The sequence below is a fragment of the Grammomys surdaster genome, unplaced genomic scaffold, assembly GCF_004785775.1.
Source record: "Grammomys surdaster isolate TR1022 unplaced genomic scaffold, NIH_TR_1.0 99, whole genome shotgun sequence".
Taxonomy (NCBI): Eukaryota; Metazoa; Chordata; class Mammalia; order Rodentia; family Muridae; genus Grammomys; species Grammomys surdaster.
In genome coordinates, this window is record NW_021604578.1 from 14074282 (window position 1) to 14100726 (window position 26445).

A 26445-nucleotide genomic window follows, 5' to 3' on the forward strand; every position below is an offset into this window, starting at 1 on the left:
GTATTAACCTGATGGTAAACATCAGTGTTGAAAGCATGTTTAAAAGACAGATTACATCTTGAAACAGCAAGCTAAAGATAAATTCTTTCCAATGCTGGCCCCCTCCAATTGGCCTAAGGACTTCCTACCTCTTAAAAGTTCTTTCCATCCCCGTACTGTGACTGAGGACAAAAATCCACCCCACTGACTCTGAGGGAGTAGTAAACCATAGCCAAACTAAGATGCATAACATGAACAGTTAGTAATTTTTGTCAGGAAGTAAGTTTGGATCTTCTGCCCTAAAATTGTGTTGCAGAAACAGGTCACTTTACTTGTCAGTTAGCACTCACTTTTACACATGACACCACATGTTAATTTTTAGAATACTTTAGCCTGAAAGGTTTCACAAAGAGGAGATTACATGCCAAATGTGGCATTAGATGAGTATTTTAAGAATTGTGTCGGGGAGTTGATAGTAGCCCAGACTGACCTAGAACTCACCATATAGCCTAGACATGCCTTAACTCACCTTAGTCCTGCTTCAGCCTCCCAAGTCCTGAGAAAACTTAAATAAGCAAACTATGGCCAGAGAACTAAAAACTTTGAATAATCAAATAAATTTTAAATAATTTTATCTATACAACTATCATATAATAATTGCTTAACAAATGGTAATTACTGGTAAAATTTTGGTAATTAAGCAAGTTTGAAGTCGATCTATTTTATGTATATCTAGATTTGATGACTATTACTTATTCAGAATCTTGTGTGTATGCCAAGTATACTAGTTCATGCCTATAGACAGGAGGAGGAAGTAGGGGCAAGGCCACTTTGAACTATGTAACCTTCCCCAGATCAACCTGGGATACCTACAAAGGCCCTGTGTTCAAAAAAGTACATTTGTAAATTTTAATTTGACCCAAGAGCCCTTGAGGCTAGTGTTAAATTTACTAGTAAATTCAGAAAACAGTGGGCCAGTTTTCACTAGCTGTATGTACTGCCTGGTCTTATGTCAGCTTGACACATTACTAGAGTTATCCAAAAAGAGGGAAACTTAATTGAGAAAATGCCTCTGTAAGATCTGGCTGAAAGGCATTTTACTGATTAAATATTGATGGAGGAAGGCCCTGTCCATTGTGGATAGTTCCATCCCTGGGCTGATGGTCATAGGTTCTTTAAGAAAGTAGACTGAGCAAGCCATGAAGCAAGCCAGTAAGCAGCACTCCTCCAACAGCTCCAGCCCTGTTTGAGCTCCTGTCCTGACTTCATTTTATGGAAGTGTAAGCCAAATAGACCTGTTCCTCCTCAAGTTGCTTTTTGGTCCTAGGGTTTCATCACAGCAATAGAACCCCTAGCTAAGACACTGCATTCGTTCCTTTTTTGTTGCTGTGAGAAAACACCATGACCAAGGCAGCATATAGAAGGGTTTATTTTGGGGTTATGGTTCTAGGAATGTAAGAATCTATCATAGTCACAACTGGGGAAGTTCAACAGAAACAGTCGAGAGCTCATGTCTCAAAGCAGCAAACAGGAAGCCAAGAGAGCAAACTCAAAATGGCCTAAGTCTCTGAACTCCAAAAGCCTGTCCCCAGTGATACTATTTCCTCCAGCAAGGCCACACCTCCTCAGCCAAACAGCACCACCAACCTGAGACCTATTATTCAAATGCCTGAGACTAGAGAGGATATCTCATTTCAAACTACCACTTACCTTCTTCTACTCCATATATTTGAGAGGGAAAATATTTATAGATATTTACACTGTTATTGTGAAAAACGACAACTTAAATAATATTATCTACAAATGCATGTACATAGCAGAAAGTTAATTTATTGACTATTTTTCTTTGATTTAGTGCATCTAAAAATAAACAGTTCTGCTTTTGCTAAACCAGTTTTTCTGACAGTATATTATAAACTTACATATCTTTTATGCTTTATAGTGAAGAGCTCAGAAAAGAAGCAAGGCAATTAAAGCGGGAACTCTTAGCAGCAAAGCAGAAGAAAGAAACTGCCACAAAAGTGGAGAAAGAAAGTGAAGGTAAGGGCTTTGTTGGGCTTGCATTATCCTTTATTTAATGTGTGTGTGTGGTGGGGGGAGGTCAGACATCAGCTTCAGATGACATTCTTCAGCTGTCTACTTCCTGTTTCCACACAGTGTCCTTAACTAGTTGCCTAAGCAAGCCCCAGAGAGCCTTGTGTCTCCACCTCCATGCTTGGGCTACAAGTGCATTCCAGCATGCCCAGCTTTTCTGTGGGTACACGGGCCCAGACTCAGGTCCTTGTGCTTTCCCTTAAGCACTTCAACCACTGTCTCTTGATGCCTCGATTTTTCTACCTTCTTGATGCCTCCTCTTGCTTTCCTACTCTTCCTTGAGGATTGGCAGTTTTGTTTTTTTCTATAAACTTGCTCTGGGCAGTTACCAAAAGATAAATTTTCATGTAAGGAGAAAATTTTTCTGAAAAACAAGTTGGATGCAAATAGGACCATGATTATTTCTTTTAAGTAGGCTTAATGAGTACTTAAAAACCAGGTAAGACTTAGTGTTGCTTTAATACATAACTGAATTAAAGTGCACAGAAACTTTTCTTTCTTTTTATATTGCACAGTCTTTAAGACATTTAAGGATTTTAGACCTATGTTAGGACTCATACAGACAATTGTGTGTTGGTTTGAATTGTATTAAATCCCTACTGGATTTTGTTGTTGTTGCTTTAATGTGTGTGTATGTATTTGTGAGTATCTGCATTTGCACAGAAGTGCACACGTGGAGGGAGCTGTATAAAGGTCAGAACAAACTCAGATACTAGTTTCAGTCTTCCAGTTTGTTTGAAGTGTGGTCTCTTAATGCTCACCATGCTATACTTCATGCTAGCAGGCCTTGGAGCTTCCAGGCATTGTCCTGTCTCTGTTTCTCATTTCACCATAGGAAGACTGAAAACACCACCGTATCTGGCTTCACATGGGTTCCGGGAATGCTACCTGGGGTCCTTATACTTATGTAACAAGCACTTTACTGTCTCACCCATTGCATTTATGTTTGGTTTTATTCTATAATCAGACTAGAAAGTCTAGTACATTTATAAAGCTCATCAAAACACTACTGAACTGTCATACAAGTTTCTGTATTCTATAAGTCACTGTGATTAACAACAACAAAAAAAGACCAGCTTTAGAAAACGCTATTCTACTTCACTAAAATCTTTGTAACTGTTTCATAATAAACCATGTAATGTTCTGCTTGAAATCCTTAAATCTGTTTCCTTTTTTTTTGTAATAGGATGTTATAAGTTACCATCTAACATAATAATAAATGTTATTCAGTTACCACTGAAATGGGTAATAAATTTGCTGTAACATGTTACCTTGTGCAGACAGCTTCATCCTCATGTTTTTGCAAAGCACAGAGTGTTTTTATCTGTTAGATTTTGAAGTGGTTATTGGAATTCTGTTTATGAAAATAACATACATCATATATCTAGTCTTAAAGAATACATGCACCAATACAAAACAGCAGTATCTTAATTGTGAAACATCTTATTGTTGTAAGCAGCAAGAATAGTGCCCCATAGCTGCTTAGCAGTGCAATTCAGACATTATTTGGACTGTACCTCTCAGTGATTTGAAATGAAGGCAAGTCTTTGATGAAAAATTTAAGTCAATGGCGAATACGTTCGAGGAAGTCGCTAAAACTTTAAATCATCCATAATGCCTCAAACTGTAAAGGAAAGGATGAACTTACTCATGGCTAGCTCATACAGTTAACATAGAACTCAGATAGAAAAGAGCTGTATTGACAGTAGAGATTTAAAAGAAGTTTAGTAAAGATTATTTTATATGTAATTTTCCCAAGGGATTGTTTCTTATATTAAAATCATGTTAAATATATGATAGTATTTCTCCTGGAATAGAAAGCTCTTTTACTTAAGTGTGTTATTAAATTTTGAGACAGTAGCTATGAGTACTCCCATGAGTTGAAATCTCTGCTAGAGTAGGGTATGGTGCTGGCAATGGGGTGAACCCTGCTCTGTAGTGCAAGGCCTAGAAGGAGAAGTGGGCAGGTGCCTGCTCTGTTGGCACCTACCCCCGATTGTGGTGTGTATCTGTCTGCTTTGTGACACCAGTTATAAACTGGGAGAGAAAGCCTGGCTTAGGATCGTTAGACCCTGTTTCAGTCTCTATGTAGATGAAAACAAACCATGCTGTGTCATAACTAGAGATTTGTATTAGCAATTATTTTCTTCTTTTAGTTTTCCATATATCATGTATAAATAATTGAATATGTCCTAAATCTGAATGATAAAACTAGCTTCAAAAATGGGGTTGGTTGTCATTGTGTTTTCTAGGCTTTCAGAATGATCTGCTTTTTTAAATTGTTTTATTTTGAAATAATTTTAAAGCATATTTACTTCATTTCTAATGACCTTGAACATTTTTTTCAGTTTCTTTATAGTGCGGGGAGGTTAAGGGCGTGTTTGTGGGGGTCAGATGTCACCTTTTGTCTGAGGCTAGGTCTTTCTTTCTATTTCCTAATGCTATGTGCTCTAGGCTAGCTGGCCCAGAAGCTTCCCAGCTGACTGTTCTATCTCTGCCTCCCTTTGTAGGAATGTTGGGGCTACAAATGTGTCCTACAGCAGCTGGCATTTTAAGTGTGGAACTTGGATAATCGGGTTGTACAGCAAGCATCTTTATCTGTTGAGGCATCTCGAAGCCCAATTATGAAAAAATTTTATATTTGCCACAAGTCATAATTCTGAGTTTTCATGTAGTTATAACATTAAGATCAATCAGAGTACAGTGGTGCAAGCCAAGCAATTAGTGCTTGACCGCTTGACCATGCCGTTAACTAACTGCAGCCCTTGCTGGAATTTGACTTTCTGTTCTACCAGGATCCTTTTTCTATCTAAGGCTCCACATTGCCTTAGGTTTCTGCTGCCCTCAGCTCTGACTGGTGCCTAGTCCTTCAAAGCAGTGCTTCTCAACCTATGAGCCTCAACCCCTTTTGAGGTCACATATCAGATCTCCTGCATATCAGGTATTTCATGACAGTAGCAAAATTACAGTTATGAAGTAGCAACAAAGTAATTTTTTGGTTGTGGTTAACCACAAAAGAAACTGTATTAAAGGGTTACAGCATTAGGAAAGTTGAGAACACTGCTTTAAAGAGTCCTGGTTAAATGTTTTGTAAAAATATTTGTGAACTCTTGTTTGATTTCTCATAACATTTTTTAGAAACCTCAACACAGAAATTGCATTGTTCACACATTGTTAGCAGTGGTAGTCTGCTGACTTCCCTGGTATCACCATGCTTGGGTGTTACTATGCTGCACTATGCAGTCATTCTTAATTCCTTTACAATTATAAAATGTTTGCAGACAGACACTATTAGACTATTCAAATATCCTACTTCTCATCAGCATGTTGCACTAGTTTTAGCATCTATGGGTAGATGGTTGATCTTTTAGTTATTTACTGTGATATTGTAATAGTGACATTCTGAAATGAAGAATCACAAATTTATCATTTAATTATGTTTTTTTTTTTGCATTAATGATGGATAGCTCTTTTGGGGTTGCTCCTGTCTCCTTTCAACTTACCTCCATTCTTGAGGCAATTTTCTACTTCCTAATACCACAGTCTGCTCTACTTGTCTTTCTCTAGACCTGATGTCTCTTCTTCAGGCCTCATTCTTGTTTGACTTTACAAGCCCAGAGCTAGACACTACACAAGCCATTTTATGTTGATTCTGATATTGTTAAGAACCTATTGCTTTATAAAGATATTTAGTGTGTGTGTGTGTGTGTGTATTTGTGTGTATGTGTGCATGTGTGTGCTCTGTCCATGTGTACGGGTATGTACAGAGGCCTTAGGGGTAATAGGATGCCCTGAAATTGGAGCTACATGTGGTTATATGCTGCCTGATGTGGGCTCTCAGAACTGAACAGTGAGAAGGGGCTCTCACGAAGGGCAGAGCACTGCTGAGACATCTCTCCAGCTCCAGGAATCATAACTTTACAGTGTCTTTCCTAGTAGTTTTTAGTTAAGTGGGCTGTTTTATTTTTCCCTTTTAAAAAGATTTATTTATGTATTTCATGTTTATGGGTGTTTTGTCTGTATGTACATCTGCACAGCAGAAGAGGACATTTGATCCCAAGGGACTGCAGTATAGTACAAACAATTTAAGCTTATCCTCAACTAGCTTACAAATAAATGAGACTCAGACTATGGTATTTTTATTTGGCTTTGACAATTACCTGGGGGTAACTCCTAATCTACTTTTTCTGGCCTGGCTACCTCCCCAGTGATGTTCCCCAATTACTTGCTGTCTCTCCTGGCCGTGTGCTCATGGTACATCTCTCATGGTACCTCCTCCTCTCTTCTCCTCCTCCTCATTCCCCCTTCTCCTTCTTCTGCCAAACTCAACCAAGTAACTCAAAAACCAGCCTGTCTCTATTCCTTCCAGTAATTGGCTATAGCCATACTTATTTAACCAGTAGTTATATATTAAAGAACAAGGTTTACACAACAAAAACTGTAAACTTGAGAATTCACTCTTAGGCCTAAGGGTACAGAATTCAGCATTATAATACTTAACAACAAACCAAACCTCAACACTTTAGTTATGCAGACTCTTGTGATGCAAGAACATCAAGCCACAAACCCTATTTTATTATAACTATTTATTATAACTGTGTGTTGTGTATCTGGTTTGATGCTGCCTTTCCTAGAGCCTATTTATTGTATAAATTATGGATTACCTTTTTCTTGGAATTATATTTCCTCAAAATCTACTTTGAACTTTTAAAGTTGGTGATATAGTAATAAAATTTCTTATTATTAAAGATTTATGAATTTCACAAAGCACCACTTTATATTTGAAAAATACTGTTGCTTTGACATTTTTAAACAATGGAACTTCTTCTTGGGATTATAAATGATACCAGAAGCCATGTTACAACACAAAGTTATAGAAACAAAGTAGAATTTGAGTATCTTTTAGTGCACGTCAGAACTCAGCTTGTCTTCCCTGTCAACAGATATTCCAAGGTTAACTCTGGGAACAAATCCAGAGGTTGCTCTGTGTGTTTGTGTATAGTAAGGTCTGCACATAGAAAGAAGTTGGAAAGTGTTACTTGACCTTGGTTTTGTAGAGTTATACATCAGTTGAGCTGAATATTCTCGTGAACCTATTCAGGAAAGATTTTGTGGTTGGGCTGTAGAGCTGCATATCTGGCTTTTGTAAATCATTTTATTTCAGTCCAAGACTAAGTTATTTGATCATTCTGGAAGTTAAATGATTTCTTCTTTTGAATGTGTTAGCAATATTTAACAGTTTAATTCAGTAATAAACTTAGAGGCAGGTAAACAATATTCTAAAGCCTTCAGATAATTTTGAATGACAAATTTTTTACCTAATATAGATCTGTTTTCCCTATGAATTTTCATGTACTATACCTGCTGATCTGAAAAGACCAAAAATATGTAACTTTGGTGATTCTAATTTAATAGTAATCCTGGTACATTCCTTAAATAGTAGTGCTATAAGACTATTTGGGGGCTAGAGAGGTAGCTCAACAGGTGATGAAACTTACTGTGGAAGCCTGGGTATTTGAGTCCTAGACTCTTTGTAAGAGTAGTTGAAGGGTATATAAGGTATATATACCAGTTCCACAGAGTTACCCACTGACAACACACTGTAGCACAAAGATGCATGAATGTCCTTAGGCGTGAGCACATGTGCGTACACACACACACACACACATACATACACACAAAGAATATTTTAATTTTTAAAAAGAATATCTTGAAATATATATTCTCAAAATAAATAAAATAGTAAAACTCTTCATTTCAATTACTATCAGGGAAGTTATTTAAGCCTCAGTTACTCAGTTTTTTTATTGTAAATCTCAGGATAAAACATCTTATATACCATACCCTTCAGGCTTCTTATTGTTGAGAAACATTTAATAAAAATTACATTACTATATAAAAATAATAATCTTAAATGTGCTAGAAGAAAAACATACAGCTGTTCTGCTTTCATATTCTGTTTGAATGTGTGAACTTTCGTACCTTCTTAAATGTCCAATGAATATTTCCTGGTTTATGAATTCATCTTGTAAGTCTTATCACATCGTGATAATACATACTTCATATTAGAATTTAGAGTGCAGTAGTTGGATTAAATTACATTAGGAAGGAAACTTAGATGATGATAAAAGCCCTGCATTCTAATTCTTGTGCATTTAAATACTTAGAGTCTTGCATGAATGGATGTCTCCCACTAAATCGGGTACTCTGATAGGTGTGGTATTTACTTGAAGGATTTGGGTGTCTTAGGAACCCTTTGATTAGGAGATTACTATTCCTCTGGTCTTTTAATTTTTATCCAGTTTCCAGGGCCAGATTCATATTCATAACTTAAAATGACTTAACCTTAGTCATTTTAAGTCTGTTCTATCACACTATGCAAATTACTTTGAAATATGGCTTCATCTCTTCCTTTATAGAGATAAATTTTGCCATTCCTGAGTCATACAGTATTGTCAGTTAAGGGACATAAGTACACTTAAGAGGAAACACCTAATTTTGCCATTTGTCAATTTAATTTTTATTATATTCATTTGTGTGTATGTGTGTGTGTGTGTGTGTGTACATGTATGCCTATGGGTACATACATGTCACAGAACATGCATTTTGGTCAGAGGACAACTTGCAGAAATTGATTCCCTGTTTCTACCATGAAAGAAAACCATGTTGTTGGGCTTGGTTGATGGCATCTCAATGGCCTCCAATTTACTTTAGAAAGACTGTAGACAATAACTTAGTGGTAAGTAAACTAAACCAGATGCCAAGGAATAAAACTATTAGTACAGTCATCCAATTAAAAATTTCATGTTAGTGTGAGGTTGAACTTTGCAAAACTCAAAATTGTTCCTTCTCTTAGTAGATTACAGAATTTGCAGTAGATTCCAAGAGGAAACACCCCAGTTTAGGTAAACAAAGAACATAGTGTTTGGTTTAGATACCCGCAATGTCAAGAGATGTACTGCAGGACACCCTTGTTTATAGTCTTGGGGCCTCGTTAGTCCCACTGTGAACCATCCTGGCTTGTGCACAGGAGTGATGTGGGAGGTAATACATTTAAAATAAGATTTATAATTAATTAGCGAGAAAGCTGGTTCCCTGTGTTGGCTCATTCTGGTTTTTATTAAAATATATAATCTTTTTCATTAAATTGTGTCTAAATCCTTTCGGGGTTCTTTAAGTTTCATCATCTCAGAAGTAGTAACAAACTGAAAATAGTCACACAGAGGTAAAGGTTTAGACAAATACTTTAATGGGCCTTAAGGAGATAAGGTGTTAGATCCCCCTTAAAGTTCTGAGCAGACAATATGTGCTCTGTGATTCTTGGCCAGAAGTGAGAGGAGAGGGGCAATCTGAGCTTATAACTCAAGGGAGGATTTCAAAGGCTCTTAAAGAAGTACACAGTACAGTCACCTCTCCGTACACCACAGTACAGTCACCTCTCAGTACACCACAGTACAGTCACCTCTCAGTACACCACAGTACAGTCACCTCTCAGTACACCACAGTACAGTCACCTCTCAGTACACCACAGTACAGTCACGTCTCAGTACACCACAGTACAGTCACCGCTCAGTACAGCAGGCCGTCTTAAGTCACTTCTGCTGTCTCTTAGTACTGAAGTAGAGGAGGAGCCCCAAGCTGACTGAGTTGTGAAAGTGTGTGTGTGTGTGTGTATTCAACTACTACCTGTTTATCCAATATATAGTGTTAAAGTAGCTTAATCTTGGTTTTTATGGGAATGAAAACTCCACATGGAATGTTAGCTCTCTACTAACCTAACAGCACACATAGTGAGCTCTCATTAAGCAAAGTCATCCTTTTCCTAGGCTTTTAACTTTCCCCAGGCACTACTTAATCAAAAGTTCTGGAAGTGTTGTCTTCATTTAGGTGTTAATTTTAACTTTATTTGAGTAAAATGTGAAGTATATTTGTGTTTGATTCATAGTAACCCTTTCAGGCCAGAAATCATCTGTTTCTTCTCATTTGAGGTTCAGAATAGTTTAAAAAGTAATGAGGTATGGGCAGTTACATCTAAAACAGTGAAACATCTGACTTAGCTAGGGATTCTGTTGCTGTGGTAAAATACCATGACCAAATGCAACTTTGGAAGGAAAGAGTTTATTTCATCATATATTTCCACATCCCAGTCCACCACCACAGAAAGTCAGTGCACAAGCTGAAGGCAAGAAAGTGAAGCTGAGAACGTGGAGGGACACTGCTTCCTTCCTTGCTCCTCATGAACTGCTCATCCTGCTTTCTTACAGCAGCAGAAGCAGCAACTGATCAGTGGCATCACCTGCAGTGAGTCGAGCCCGCCCAGGTCGATCATTCAAAAAGAAAAATGTCCCAAGGGCCAGTGGGGAGGGGGGCATTTTCTTAGTTGAAGTTTTCTCTTCTAAAAGAATTCTAACATCTGTCATGTTGACATGAAATTATCTAACATAGTGTGTAGTGTATATCTCAAGTATTACTTAAGGAATAATTTAGAAAAAAGAAAGCCAAAGCAGAGACTATTCTGTGGTTCTATCTAACCCACTACTCTGTGTTTTTGTCTTTAATTCTGTTACTAAAAGTCATACTTCATGCATATAATATGCTTCTAGTACACAGAAGAAGTAAATGTTCAATAAAGGTCTTTAGCAGATGTCAGGCTCTATATACCTTAGTGGTTGTATAAAGAGTTGGATTTCTTGGTAACATAAGTTAGAGACCCTCCTTAACTTGTGAGTCCATGGATCTTGGAGACAGCCATGTCACATAGTAAATAAATCACTGGTTGCAGGCCTCTTCTTGATATTCCTAGAATGAATGTGTGCTTTTCATTTGGATTTTAAAAGTTGTGGCGTAACTTTTTTTTAGTTAAAAGTCTAGAGAGGAAATGAATAAATACATGAATGCATAAGTGAGCAAAAATTTAAAGCATCATGGCAAGTGTAGGACTCATAACTGTAATGCCCGCAGACAAGAAGCTAAAGAAGGACGGTCAGGAGTTCCAATCATTCTAAGCTTCATTGTGAGACCTTGCTTCAGACAGAAAGACAGACAGTGTATAGATGGATAGATGGATGGATACATGGATGGATGGATGGACACTGGATAAATAGATGGAGATAGATAGATGATAGATAGATAGATAGATAGATAGATAGATAGATAGATAGATGATAGATAGATAGATAGATAGATAGATAGATAGATAGATAGATATTAAGTAACATATCCTTTACAAAATACTGGAATTGTGGAAAAGCATAAAAATAGACATGATCATCCATGTAACCCTGCTGACTCACACACCCATGGCTAATCTGTAATACTTGTTTCCCAGACTTTGTCCTCATGACATAAGCATCATTATTTTTGCCCTAGTAAAGTGATTTTGTTGTAAACTGTACTATGTTTTTAAAAAAATATTTTATTGAAACTGACCAACAAATCCTAAATTATCAGTTTGCGTTAGGAATATTTATTCTCAGTACTTTTACCCAGCATAAAGCATAGAACATGATGGATATAGAGACCATATATATAAAGATAAAAATAAAAAACTCCTTGTGACTCTCAGGTCTAGGGTATAAAATATGAGTGGCATGAGTAGCTTCAACAGCTCCAGACTCCATTCTTGAGAGTTATTTCTACTCCTCACTCAAAAGAAAAAAACTCACTTTAAGCCGTCCTTAATTGATTTAGTAGTATGCCTCATCTTCCTTTCTCAGGTGGCTTATGATAACTAAGCAAGGAAACATTGCAGACAGTTTGCTGTTTGGAACCTAAATTGAAATAATTCGATTTTTCCACATAGAAAGTAAAAGAAATGATGGGGGTTATGTATGCATCCTTATATTGCTTGATTGATTTGTTTATTATTTAGGTGCACTCAGAGGAAAAATTAATATCATTAAAAGTTTGATTATAAACAGTGTTCCCATTTGGAAATACAGTTTTAACTTTCCCAGACTGCTGTCAAGATCTTATTTTAAGTACGATGTTTTCTTTTTGTGTGACATTGCCAAGAATGATAAGTGTATACAGTGACTCATGTGAGTTCTGAGCACCTTCAGTGTCCTGCAGCACTCAACCACACTGGAAAGCAATTCTCCCACAGTCCCACGGTGTGTACCTGCTACATTAAAACTGATTTGGGGCAGTTTAAGCTGCACAATAGTAAATTGGCTTGCTTACATGATGAAGCAATAGTTGTATTTTCAGGACTCCTCACAAAAACTCCTGGCAGTTGTTGTAATTGCAGCTCATAAGTCTGAGTATTTTTTTTCTTAAAAATCAGATAATTAATCACTAAATTATATTATTAGTTACATCAGTCAACTGGAAATGTCACACCAGACAAAAGAATAATGAAATTCTGAGAACTAATATCTAAATATCCAGGAAATCATTTAGAAATGACTTTGGTGGCACAAGAATATTGTACACTTTTTTACCTATTATTTTTAGAAAGCGGCCATAGCAGAGTGGAAGCCTACTTCAGACTATGCTGTTGAACATTTACAATGTGACTGTAAGGTAGCCTCAAGGAATGTACTAAGTACCAGAAACTCTGATGGTGAGTGAGCTCTGGTTACACTGCACTGCATGTCTGTAATCATCATAGTCTGGGTCCTGGTCAGATCATCAGCCACACTTGCCCATGAGAAAGTCAGAGGCCAGCCATTGCCCGGCTCAGAGAACACACCCAGAAGAGTGGGAGAGTTAATACCAGAACCCTGCTCCCCAGACCACTGCTCTTTTCACTCTTCAGGATTCCAGTGTGATCCAGCATTAGACAATGTATTATTATGAAATTCCACTGTGATTTTGACTATAAGAATTGTTTCTAGAACTCCTTCAGCAAACTTGAGTGCTTTCTAACACATTAGTATCATAAACAGGCAACTTTCTAAAGATTAAATATGTAATTTTGGGATGGTGACCAAAAAAAATAACATGTTATGGAAAATATCAGTTTCTGGCAATGTGGCCAACTAGAAAGTTTAAATTGATTTTCCCGTGGAAGAACAACAACAACAACGAAAAACAGTGGGTAGAATGTAAGAACAGCTTCTTATGAGCACCTTTGGTTGGCAAAAAGATCAGTAATACTTAAACCAGAGAATAAGTAAAGGTGTGAACTGAGAGAAATATGTGAAGTACTTATCTGGCCTTAGCCCAAAGGACATCTGTTGGTGACTTGAACATTGATTTTGGAATTCTCACAAATCCAAGGTCTTCTGAAAGCAGGAAAAAAAATCACTCAGAGATCTGCCTGCTTTTCTGTCTCCAGTGTGGTGGGATTAAAGGCATGTGCCTAGCCTGCTTCTAAAATGACTTGAAAATATAAAAAACAAGCCAACTTGAAAGTCGATGAGATCTCCTGAAAGTGGAAATGCCATACCTAACTAAAACGTCAGCATGGCTCATAGCAAATTAAACACTGCTAAAAAAGAATATTAACAAATTAAGTAATACAATTGAAAAATAATATTTCTAGAATTCAGCCCCAAAAGAAAGAGGATAGTTGGAAATGAAGAGCTAGTAAATGTCTACTCAAATTCCATTTAAAGGAGAGGAAAGAGTGAGGTATCAAGAGGTGAGTGAAAGGTTTCTAACTAATCAAAGAGATCTTGACATAAGGTAAAGGAGCCTTAGAGGCCTCAAAAGATACAAAACAGTAAACCCAGACCTAGATTTATTATAATGCTCAGTATCAAGATGCTTTAAAAGCAGCCAGAGAGAAAAATGTATTGCCTTTAGAAAAAGTAAGAGCTGAATCCTGAGTGAAGGAATAAAGCAGAGTATCATGTTGAGTGCATTAGGGACGATGTCCTTCAGGCAATCAGAACCAAGAGACCATCCTGAAAGAAGGCTGCATACTGCAGGCATCAATCTCACCTACCACAAACTAAGAATGAGGACTGACTTGTAAGATATGCTGACCGATCCCAATAGTAGCACAAATGTTAGAGGGGTAAGAAACTACTCTCTGGTGGATATTAGGTCCATTCCATGATATAGAACCCATATCTGACACTGTTAGTGAGACAGGAACCTAAGGCTACATAAGTCATAGGCTCAGGGGAACCTACTACTAGTATCTTGCTAAATGAACATAGCAATAAAATGACTCCTAATGACATATTGTTATACTCACAGATTAATATATTGCTTAACCCTTATCAGAGAAGCTTTGTGCAGTAGATGGCAATTAGCACAGAGACCTACGAACTAGGTTCAAAAATGAGAGACATTGGAGTATTCAGCCTGAATAGGATGTCTTCACCACACCCCTTCCCTGGTGGCTCAAAGATTTTTGCTGGAAAGGGAACAGAAATATTGTAAGAGTCAGAAGTAGTAGATGATTTTAAGGAAATAGATTTTTTCCAAACACAACAGGACAAATGCACATATGAACTCATGGAGTACACACAAGATTAGGCGGAGATTTTAGGATCCCCATGTGTTAGATGCCATCATCTTTTCTATGTCCACCTCCTTTTCCACACTCTTCTGAGCAGCCTTCTGTTGGCCTCAGACCATTGTCATGAGACCCAGTGTAGTGGCCTCTATGTTAGAAACTAGGAACTACCATTACATAAATGAAATGAGTAGTCTATGCCAGGCCCAGGGCACACAGTTGTGGAGCATCTGGATGTTTGGATATTTCTGTTGCACTGGCCTGAACTGGAGAACATGGGTTCTTTTTGTTCTCTTTACCTGATGCTCTAAAAAGGGTTTTAAGATTTCATTCTCCTATATTCTCACTAAGAAATAACATAGCTCAAATGCCATTTTCATATATCTTTGGCTGTTCTTTAGTACAACATTTTCCATATTACATAATATATATATATATATATATATATATATAATTTATATTATATAATATATATATAAAAGAATTCAAAATATAAAATCAGTAAATACAATAATTTCCATTGGTGACAGATACCATTCTCAGATGTCAGTTTTCAAAAATCAGTTAAGAACATAGCCTTTGAAATGACAAAAATCTAGGTTTGAGTTGAGTAGTGACCTGGGATACTGTGCATGTTTTTGTTTTTTTGTTTTGTTTTGTTTTGTTTTTGTTTTTGTTTTGTTTTTTAAGATTTATTTTATTTATATGAGTACACTGTAGCTGTCCGCAGTCTTTTAGACAGAACAGAAGAGGGCATCAGATCCTGTAACAGATGATTGTGAGCCACCATGTGGTTGCTGGGAATCGAACTCAGGACCTCTGGAAGAACTGTCAGTGCTCTTAACAGCTAAGCCATCTCTCCAGCCCAAATGTGTGGCCCAGCCTGGCCTCGAACTCGTGATCCTCCTGCCTCTGCCCCCTTCAGCAAATCCTACCGGCGTGCACGTGCCACCACAACCGGCAAGTTTTATAACTACATTTAAGCCATAGGATAGGAGCCCACAAATGGAATAGATGGAGCAGAGCCCTGAATTCAAGGAAACTTGGGATCTTAGATATAGGAACTCTTATAGTACTTCATGTCCTGACCTGTTAACTGTGACCACAGTTCCCAGGAGCAGGATCTGTCACCAAGGGAAAGGTAAAATGTTCATGACTGAACCAGGTGGACTTATGCTGGCCCTGCTTTACCTGTTTCCTCAGCTATGTGAGCTTATTGCTTTTCATCAGGATTCAGTATAGACAGTACACATTCTTTGAAGTATATGGTGACTTTTGTGGTAATGAGTTTATACTGACCTGCTGCTCCATGTTAAAGGTATTCTTCATATTAAAGGTCTTGAGTGGTATTTGGGAGGTTGATAGGTGTAGTATCTACTTTTTTGATATGAGCTGCTAATGAAATAGTCAAAATTTCCATGTACTTGTAAGACTGTGTTCTCATTCCTCTAGCCTTTGAACTGTGTAAACTTGGAGCTCAGAGATTAGTTTTGTGATGTTCATTTCTCTTACCTCTACTTCCATGTTCCTCCATTTTCTATAAGCTCCTCCATGAAGATTCTGACTATGGGGGACCAACTGAGGCACTGCAGTCTTTTGATATTAGTTGGGATGTTCCCTTGTCCAGTTAGGATATCAGTCCTTAATTTGTGGGTCAAAACCCCTGGGGCCATATATTAGATATCATGCATATCAAATATTTATATTACAATTCATAACAGTAGCAAAATTACAGTTATGAAGTAGCAACAAAATAATTTGGTGGTTAGAGGACATCACAATATCAGGAACTGTATTAAGGGGTTGCAGGGTTAGAAAGGTTGAGAAGCACTGAGTTAAGGGATCATCTTTACCAACTCACCCCTACCTTCAGTATTTTGGTTTTTTTACTACATGTATACATATATACACACGCACTTACTTGTATGTGCTTGCTTAGGTGTGCCCTTACCTGCATGTGTGTGTACATGTGGAAGCCAGAGCTGTCCTTTTGCTCTTCACCTCAGTTTTTGAGACTGGACTCCCTACTGGACCTGGAGTGTGCAGTTTCTGCTACATCGGTTGGTCCAGAAAGCTCCCAAGATCTACCTGTGTCTACCACCTTGGCCCTGGGGCCACCGACATTCCACTTGACCTGCATCTCCCTGAGTGCTGGGATCTGAACTCTAGTCCTCACCCTTGCCTGAGAAGCACTTTACTCAGTCACTTCCCTAGCCCTAGAGTCTACTTCCTTTATATAGTTTATACTCCTTTCAACTGCTTTCAGAAAAATGAATTCCGATTGTCTTTCTGTCAAATGGACAGAAGCCCTTAAGTCTAATACATCACTTAGTTCTGTATGTCACTGCTGGTCAACCGATATTCTGGATGTGTCTGTGAAAGCATTTGGGGATAGAAATAACTTACCCTGAGTGAGGAAGGTTGTCCTCCCAAGTGTTGACCTTCATCCAAGCAATTGAAAGTCTTAATAGCTTAGTGACTATGACCTTCCATAAGGTAAGCAGTTCCTCCTATGTAATTGCCTTGACCTGGGCAATGGGTTTTTTCCTGCCTTCACATTTACACAAATTCATTGGTTTTTCTTCAGCCTCAAGCCTTTGGCTTTCAGTCTGGAACCCTAGTGTGAGTTTGTAATCATGTGAGCCAATTTCTTAAAACAAATCTCTACATGTATGGGCATATACTTCTTTATCCTGTTTCTCTGGAAACCTTGACTAATCTAACTGATAACTTAATGTAAAAAAAAGTTTTTTACAGGATCTGCCTTTAAAAGTATTAGCTACTCTTTCAGAGGACCAGAGTTCAGTTCCCAGCGCCCATAGATTGGCTCACAACTCCCTGGAACTCCAATTCCAGGGACATTGATGTCCTCTTCTGGCCTCTGTGGGCACCTACACAAATGTGCACATTCAGACATATGTACATGAATAAATAATAAAGTGTGTTTTAAATCTTCAAAGTGTTTCTCAAGTGAATTCTTGTTTTAGCATCCTACTCTCAGTGTAAAGGGTGGAAGAAGAGGTATAGTCAAAATATGTTTACCTCATCCAGCCTGATGGTGCACACCTTTAATCCCAGCACTTTGGAAGCAGAGGCAGGCAGATAGATCTCTGTGTGTTTGTGGCCAGTGTGGTCTGTATAGCAAGTTTCAGGCCAACCAGGGATACACAGTGAGACCCTAACTCGCAGTGCCCTACATCAGTAATTATGTGGCATACACAATGGAGTGACAGAGGGACAGTACACTACTATCCCCACTGAAAGCACTATTGAAAAACTTGTTCAAACAGTAAAATGGTGATTAGGATGAGGATGGTGGTGGGAACTGAGAAGCCGTTGATCAAAGGGTATAAAATCACTTAGAAGGAATGAGTTAGGTGTAGCGTGTAGTTTCTTTTACCCTACTTAAGCTCTGGGCGGATTGTATTACAAACCACCACCCTGGTTTGCTTGGATCCCCGGCTGCAAAACACACACATTTGCTCATTTTTAACCTGCCTTACCAGTAGCTGGGATCTTCTAAGCCTCCTGCGACTAGCATGCCTTTCCCTTTATTCCTTGCTCAGCACCCTAAATCTGCCCTCAGCTTTGTTGTGTTTCTAATCTCTCACCTGCTACCCTAGGCCCAATCCGGGAAGCAGCCAATGGTGAAGCTTTGTATTTAAACAGTTTCATGGAGCCCCGATTTCAGGAATAAGTGTGTTCACTACGACTGTCGTACCAATTTGTATGATTATTGAGAAAGTCCCTTATGTTCTCATCCTGTCCCTTCGAAACTATTTATAGATTCTTTGTGATCCACAATAATGCAGACTAAATATCCTTTCTTCTATTCTTCCCCATACCAATTCAGTATTCTCGCTAAACTACCTTTGTGAATCCATGGTTATACCCTACACTTTCTTATTTGTGTCAGATTTCTTGAAGTTCTATTGACTGAAATACCATTTTTGCTTGTTTCTGCTTCATGTCTTAGGTCAAACACTTTCATATCCTATGAACCTTTTCCCAACTGATGTTAGACTATCAAAATAATCCCACCAAAAGTATGATTGCTACTTCTACCAGTGTTCTATCACTAATCTTTATTTGTAGCTATAAGCTCCACACATATGTTTTAGAAGCATCGGCATGAATCCCAGTGCATATCTTATGGTTCTCATGGTAGTCTCCCCTGTATTAATCTTGAGCATGAGTCTATTTGTACTTTATAGGGCCACAAAAATATTAAGATTATAGCCAGCCTAATTTCAACAAATATACACTATTTAGAAACTTTGAACCTGTTTTATTTAAAACGATTTATTTATTTTGTTTCTGTTGTTGTTGTTAGAGGGGCTTTTTGTTGTGATTTTATTTTTGTTTTCTAAAGACAAGGTCTCTCTACATAGTTTTGGCTGTCTTGGAACTCAATCTGTAAACCAGACTGGCTTCAAACTCAAAGATCCACCTACCTTTGTCTCCCCAGTGCTGGGATTAAAGGTGTGTTTCACCATGCCTGGCTTAACCTAAATAATAAAGAATTTGATAAACTTTTGACACTACTATATCTTTTTTATTACTGATCTAGTAAACCAAATATAGTTATTTCTTAGAAATAATTGATAAAATTTGTTTCTATACATAGAAAACATTTTATGTCTGATACATAAAAATATCAGACTTGCTATTTTCATTATACAGATTAGGAGTCTACATTTGATTCTCTACTAATTAATCCATATTTTAACTTTCTACAGTCTAATCATCTTCCAGGATAATTTGTAAAAAAAACAACACACTGTTGAAGTGTCTGTCCTCTAAGGATTATATTGCAGTGGGACACTGAGTGAATATGGACCTGTTAGTAAAGAAGTAAACACAATAATAATGTCAGGTATTGGCAATTCTACTGGCTTTTAGTTACCAGAAAAATGGTTGATTTTCAGAATGTCTGTGTGTAAGGAAAATTACTAGGCTACAGATTTCATCTAAGGGAAAAGAAAAAGCAGTACTTAACTTCAGACTCACTTTCAAAGAATGCCTGTCCAGAACATTCTTGCTTCTCAGCCTCGGAGCTGGATTTAGTTTATCATGAACTCTTGGGCTCTTAATGTTTCTCTCAAAACCAGGATAAATTCCTGGAAACTATCCAAAGACAGAAATGTCAATGTTTGTTAAATTAAACTTCAATTCATTCTCATATGTCTATAGATTAGAAATACAGTTCCTTCTGTCATTGTTGCTGGTTTATAATAACATGAATGTCCATATATAATCACAAATTCATACAGTTGCTAAGATAGGTTGAACTAGTTCTGTGTTTTTTAAATTCAGTTTTCAATTGAGGTGATATGTTGCTTGTGTGACTTTATGGGAGAGTTTAGTATTTTTTTCGTCCAGTTATAGAACGATGGCAAAAGTTTCAGAATGGTTACCTCATTTTGTAAATCTTGCTGGTGATTACCAAAATAAAGATCAAAAGGCTCACTTGTCAGTGATGTTCACTTAGGCTGTGCATTATTGTATATTATAAAACTTCCTCAGCTAAAGCAGTTCCAACAGAGACTGTCCTGCTTATAGTTTCATGTGTATGTTGCCTATTTCCTGTCCTTATATCCCTTGGTGCAGACCCTGCCTCTGTGCCAGTTCTTCACAGGCCACCTCATCTTTGCCTTGATGTCCTAGAATGCTAGGTGTCTAGCATCTCTCTCCATGGTTCTACCCCTTGACCTCAGGGCTTCTGTTTCCCCACACAGTTCTCCAACATGTACCTTGTCTTCAGATAAAGTGACACTAAGCCTTTTCCAAAGTAGCCCCCACATCCCTTCCCACAGTCTTCAGGAACTTTCTCTTCTATGTTCTTGTGTGGAAGTCTCTTTGCATCCACTAAAGCTTTTCCCAGACTCTCACCCTGTTCATTTTTTCCTATTACTTCTTTGATAATTTCCAAACATTATTTCTTTTAGGTGCTTCTTCCTAAATGCTGACTTCTACTATTACGTACTTCTGAAAGGAGTGCTCTTAACTCCTTGTTTAAATTCCCAGACATGTCCTGGCATCTACACTATCAATTTCTCCTGTGTCTTGAGGCTGTTTATAAAAATCAACAGCATTCACTACCACCTCTCAGTCCTCATTTCTGGACTCTTTGAAAAAAATACCTTTTCAAGAGCTCTCTGCTTGTTTGGGTTTGGGAAATAAGTGGAACCAAAGCTAAGTACAAAACAGTTATGGTGCTTATCTTCCTGTGGGTCTCTGTCCTTGTGGATCATAGGCCAATTAGGTCCATGAGTGCAGTGGGAGCAGAGATGACAAGCATGTGGGGACATGGGGCAGAAACCCTATGAATACCAAAGACGGACAGCACCAGGACTACTTGTCCGTAGATGAAGTTTTTGAAAGCTTATGAAGTTATGGGGACTGAAGTCATTGGATGGAGGTGTAGGGTACCTAGCACACCTCATCAGCATGGGGAAACATTTCAGGAATCTCAGGTGCTGGCTGAACAGGTTTCGTCAGAAGAAAGGAAATTGATTCTATAAACTAATTGAAGCTACATGGCATTCCTCTGATGGAGGCAAGTGTAGGGTCTTAGAATTCCCCAGTCAAGGTCAGAGAAAAAGAAACTGATAACAAAGGGGGTCCCCCATTACTTGATGAAGCCCAGAAGGCTATCAGGTCATTGGTAGACTTTGACCTTAATTAGCTGTTTTCCCATCTCTTCCTCCTCTTAGTCTTACACAATGACACAGAAAAGGAAGCCAGAATACAATGGTGTTGGGTATTTGTGGGGAGCCGAGAAGTGCTGAGTGAGGGGTGGTGCTGGGAGTTACTGACACCTGCCTGAGCTCATCTCTTAGAGCAATTTAGCTTTGGAAATTATCATGTTCTATATTGTTTAAGCATTAAATCAGTAAGCACAAGCAGGAAAGAGAAACTGTAGCAGAAAAAATAAAGTAAACTTCATTCTACTTGAGATAATTGACATCATACTTGTCTAAATAAAAACTAATTCAACCTTATTAGAAACCTGCCTTATATTTTTATAATTTTCCATTAAAAGATACTATTGTTAAATAAGTTGAGGTGACATTTATGGTTATATGTAAAAGAAAAATGCTTATATGCAAAAGAAAAATAGTAAAGTATTAAAATTGATGAATTTGGATGGAAAAATATAAAGATATTAAATTTTATTCAAATTAATAGCCATCATCTTTTCTTTTAGTTTTTCTTTTAGCTTATGAAATGCAGAAAACATACAAAAAAGAGTACATACAGAACCTTTGCTTTTATTGTTTTGCTTTGTTTTGTTTTGTTTTGTTTTGTTTTATTTTGTTTTGTTTTTTTGCTTTGTTGAATCATGCCTCAAAACTTGCTTCATAGACCAGGTTGGCCTCAAACTCAGAATCTGCCTGCCTCTGCCTCCCAAGTGCTGGGATTAAAGGCATGTGCAGGGCTTTGCCTTTTTAACCCAATTTACCTTAATATATTTTATATTTGTTTTGGACTTTAATATAACCGAGTATGAATATTCTATAATCCCCCTGCTTATTCTCTAATATCCTTTTTCTGCCCCCCAACCCCACAAAAAGCCCTAACTATACAGAAGTGAGTGTGTTTTCTTTCTGTGTGTGTTTTAAGCCTTGTAGGGTGTGATTTGTGCAGTCATCAAAGGTAATGGCAGCATCCTGTGCTGTGTCATGTGATCAAGTGCTCAGTTTCTCCCTTAGCATTATACTTTAACAACCACCCATGCCTTCATACTCAGTACATACTTCTTTGTGAATGACAGGCACATGCCATGTGTCCTTCGTTTTGTAGATTTTGAGGGTCTTTTTTTGTGGTTCCTGTTTCAGGTGCATACCTCCCATGCACGAAATGGCCTTTCTCTAGGATGTGTCTGGTGTGACTGGTAGACTTATCAGAATTAGGAAAATAGTAACACTCATAGTCAGAGTTTTTCCTTCCCCTTTTGTTTTCTAATGTGCTTTGCAGTTGTCTTTGTTTTCCTAGCTGGGATCTGAGCCATAAGAACGTCAAGTGTGTCTCACTACTCATCACTCTTTCATTTCCTTTCGTTTTAGAATCCCAGTTTCTTTCTTTTGTGTTTCCTGACTAGGTCAGGATAAGCTCATGGCATTTGATTGTGCACACTCTAGTTTGTTGGCTGTTGGCTTTTCACATCATCAGGGAGCCCAAGTCGCCCTGTGTTCTTCTGACATACTTCTAATAGTGTTTGAGTACTTGTATATTTTTTAACAAGCTGTTCTAGGTGCAGATTGTCCTTTGCCTTCCTAAGGCCTGAAATCATCCTGTTTTCTAAGGAGCTGTGCTTACCACCAAGAAATAATGTTTAGCAATCAAGGTCTGGACACTGGGTGTTTATGGATTTTGGTGCTAGGCCCTCCCAGTTTCCAGAGTGAGCAGGGAAAGCCCCGATAGTTGATTACAGACCTCCTCTACATGCTGTGTTCTCCAACAGTATAGACAGACCTTCAGTCCTTTGCTGCTTCTTTTATATAGGCAAATACATTACAAAATGAATTCATGTTTTCTGTAAAATATTTTTTGTCATAAGAGAAAGAACTTTTGTTCTTACTTAGCATCACCAATTGTAAATATACTTCCACTCCTTTTCATTTCATAATCAGATATGTACGCGAGTAAAGAAATGAAGAATTCTTATACTTTGATTTTTAATAGGGTTTGAAATTACATTAATTAATGCTTGTGAGGCCAATTTGCTCCTCTGCCATACTATCAGAAGTGTGTTTTCACAGTGTACTGCCGTTATACACATCTATATTTGGCATCCCTTACTCTGATCGATGATCTGACAATCTTGAGTATGCCATATCTAAGCCTTAGTTTCCTTACTTGTAAGATGGAAGTAGAACTAAATAAAAAAAGTCTATTGGCAACCTATTAAATTGTATATCTCTGTCTGTTTCTAGGTGTCACCACTGATTACTAATTTCTTAATCTACCAGTCAGCAAACTGAAACCATTAGGAAAATATCAAAGCACTTATCCTCATATGTAGACAGATAACTCATTGCTAATTTGTTAGTATGTGGAATATATTGTTTAAAGCACTTTCTTCTTTACTTTTGTTGTAGCTGGGTTTGTGGGGTATTGATCATCAAACCCAAGGCCTGGTATTTGCTAAGCTCCTGCTTTACTGTTAAGCCACACTCCTATTCTGAAGCACTTTCAAAGACAGGACATGGTGTATTTTAGACTAGTAAAGAATTTGCCATAAATGGTTTAAAAACTTGTTTTAAACAAATGAGTGATATGAAAATACTTATATATATGTATGTATGTATGTGTAACATCTAAATATATATATAATACTTAATAATAAATAATATGTAATACTTTTAAAGCTTATAAATCTATAAGTTAGGAATTATGTTTTGTATGCAACAAAAGTGTGATGAATGTGTGTGTTATTTGCCGGCAGAATGTGCTTGGTCAGCCTGTTTTTAGCCTTCTTGCTTACAACACATAATGAAAACATTGGCTCTCCACAGCCAACCAAATATTTGTTTTGCTGCTACTTACTCATTACTGTAGACTAAATAATTTTTCTTGCCTTCAGCAGCATAAATATAGTTTTAGTCCAGACTTTGGTCATCTCAGACTTAATTTTATGTCTGTTCATGTAATGTCCCATGTGTGTTTCATAATAAAATTGTAAATATTTTATCTTCCATTGAACGGTGAATGAGTCCTTGGGCTCAGGTATACAGAAATAATTCTAAAAGAAAAAGCTATGGTATCTGCTAAAATGAAGGGGGAGCTGCTGTCACGGGATGTAGAACTATATTCTTCTAAAGGAAAAAGCAGAGCCTAAAACTCTTAAATATTTAAAGCAGGCTATCTTGTATACTTTTCAGTATAAACTGGAGATAGCTGTGGTAAAATTATCCATCAGTATGATGAAACTACTTACTTAAAAGAAAAAAAAAGGACGAGACAGAGTGCGAGGGATGAAATTAATGGATAAAACAACTGTTATCCCAGATCATGTGCTTGTATATGTCTTACTAAGAAAAAAAAACACCTAAGTTTATAAGGTTTTGAGTTCTGTTTTCAATTTACTATTATAGAGGAGTTAAAGTCGTCAGAATTCTCAACATTGAAAAGTGGTTTGTAAGTAACTTTTAGAGTAGCAAGCTGCTTGTCATTGTAATACGCCATGAAGTATGTCGCATTTCAAAGTCAAGAGCAGGTAGATAGGCCTCCCTCAATTGCTATCGTCCTGTACCGGCTACCCCTTTTTGTCTTTCCCTCTGCCCTCCTGAGCCTTTGATCTTGTGTTTACTAAGCTATCATTTCCTCCTGGTCATAAATATCTGCTGCAGCTCTACTTGACTTTCTGAGCATATAGCTGTTCAGAACAAAATTCGCGATATATTTGATCTGACTGTCACTGAGAGACAGTAGGATTTCCTAACTCACCTGAGTTGGTATGCCATTTGCTGGCCTGCCCTCTGGCAACTGCATGACACAGGTCATGATGCTGGGCCGCTCCTCAGCTTGTGCCTTGCATCCGCCCCATCTCCTACTCACAGATGTCATTGTAGTGGTTCTTTCTCTCCTCAGTTTCCTTTGAAATCTGTCAGACTCTATCAGTGTTTTAAAAAACAAACAAGCATTGGTGGATTTCTAAAACTCCAAAGCCCCTACAGGAGGCGACTGCACTCTGTGGATCTGCACCTTGCTATTTTACCATGATCTCATTTCCTTAGGTTTCTCTCCACTGTGTTCAGCAGCCTCTTCACAAACCAGAGCCTTAGGGAAGGCTCATTGCCTTCCCTCTCAGGTCTTCCCTTCTCACAGCATCAACTTGTTTAGACTCATGTGCCCTTCCAGGCAAGCTCCAACTACCCTTCCCTAAGACACTCTTCTCTGTATTATCTGTCACTCTTATGTGCATGACATTTCTTTTTTACCTTTCCCTCAAGAATTTTTTGTCTGCCTTCTTCATTGTTGTTTCTGAACACCTGTAACGTATCTTACCTTCTCTCAAAATATTTGGAAAGTAAATTACATAAATGAATGTTGAACTAGAGTGACTCTAGGCAATTGCAGTGTTTTCTTTGATACTTAGTATTCAGTTGACTAAAACAAATCAGAATTTGATAGCAAAGGAGAAGGTAGAATTCTTATTACTCAGGCAGTCCCTGCTTTTAACTCATACCCATACTTAAGAAAAACTTGATACATGTTTCTCTGTTCTTTCCCTTCATGTATCTGTGATAGAAGGAATGACCAGGAAGCCAGAACAACTGGTGTTTACATAAAGGAGGTGTGGCCAGAGATGTCTATTGATTTCCCGAATATCACCCTGTAGCTGATGGGTCCTATGTTGCCCAAGAATATATGAAACTATACATCAAAATCCAGTGCAATAATATTTTGTAAATTATAGTAAAATGTTTTGAAATTTTTGAAGAAACTAGCCCTTTCCTCCAGAAAAAAATGATTACTTTATATCTGTAACTTGAAAAGATATGAACTGTGTATTTGAGGTGTTAATTTTTTCTGTTTTGTGAATTAAATTCATGTATAGTAACCAAGAAGTTATTTCTAATCTTACTTACTAGCTGCATATAGGTTTTACACAATGAAATGGAGACTATATCTTTTGTGGCCAGCTCCCCGGATATTTTTTCCACATCATCCTCTTCTCAGCCAGCAGTCACTGCCTTCAGCACCCATTCAAGTAAAAGACTCAGGCAAATACTCAAACTTAATGAAGGCGTTATTTTGTGAGATCACAAATTGACTGATTAGCATAAAACCAATATGATTGTTACTTTTATGTTAGCTTATAGAAAGCCAACAGATATCTGTAAACTCTTTCATGGAAAAGAAATTATTTCTGGTAGTTACAGCATGCTAAATTCCATTTCTCTTTCTCTCTCTCTCTCTCTCTCTCTCTCTCTCTCTCTCTCTCTCTCTCT

General features: G+C 37.6%; 1 protein-coding gene across 1 annotated transcript in view; it reads left to right on the top strand.

The window, feature by feature from the left end:
• Cwc27 (CWC27 spliceosome associated cyclophilin) overlaps positions 1–26445 on the top strand; it is a 179098-nt gene that overhangs the window by 100842 nt on the left and 51811 nt on the right. Inside the window, exon 11 of the mRNA XM_028783918.1 lies at positions 1922–2019. Coding sequence (XP_028639751.1) covers positions 1922–2019 — 98 coding nt within the window. The remainder of the gene's footprint in view (positions 1–1921; positions 2020–26445) is intronic.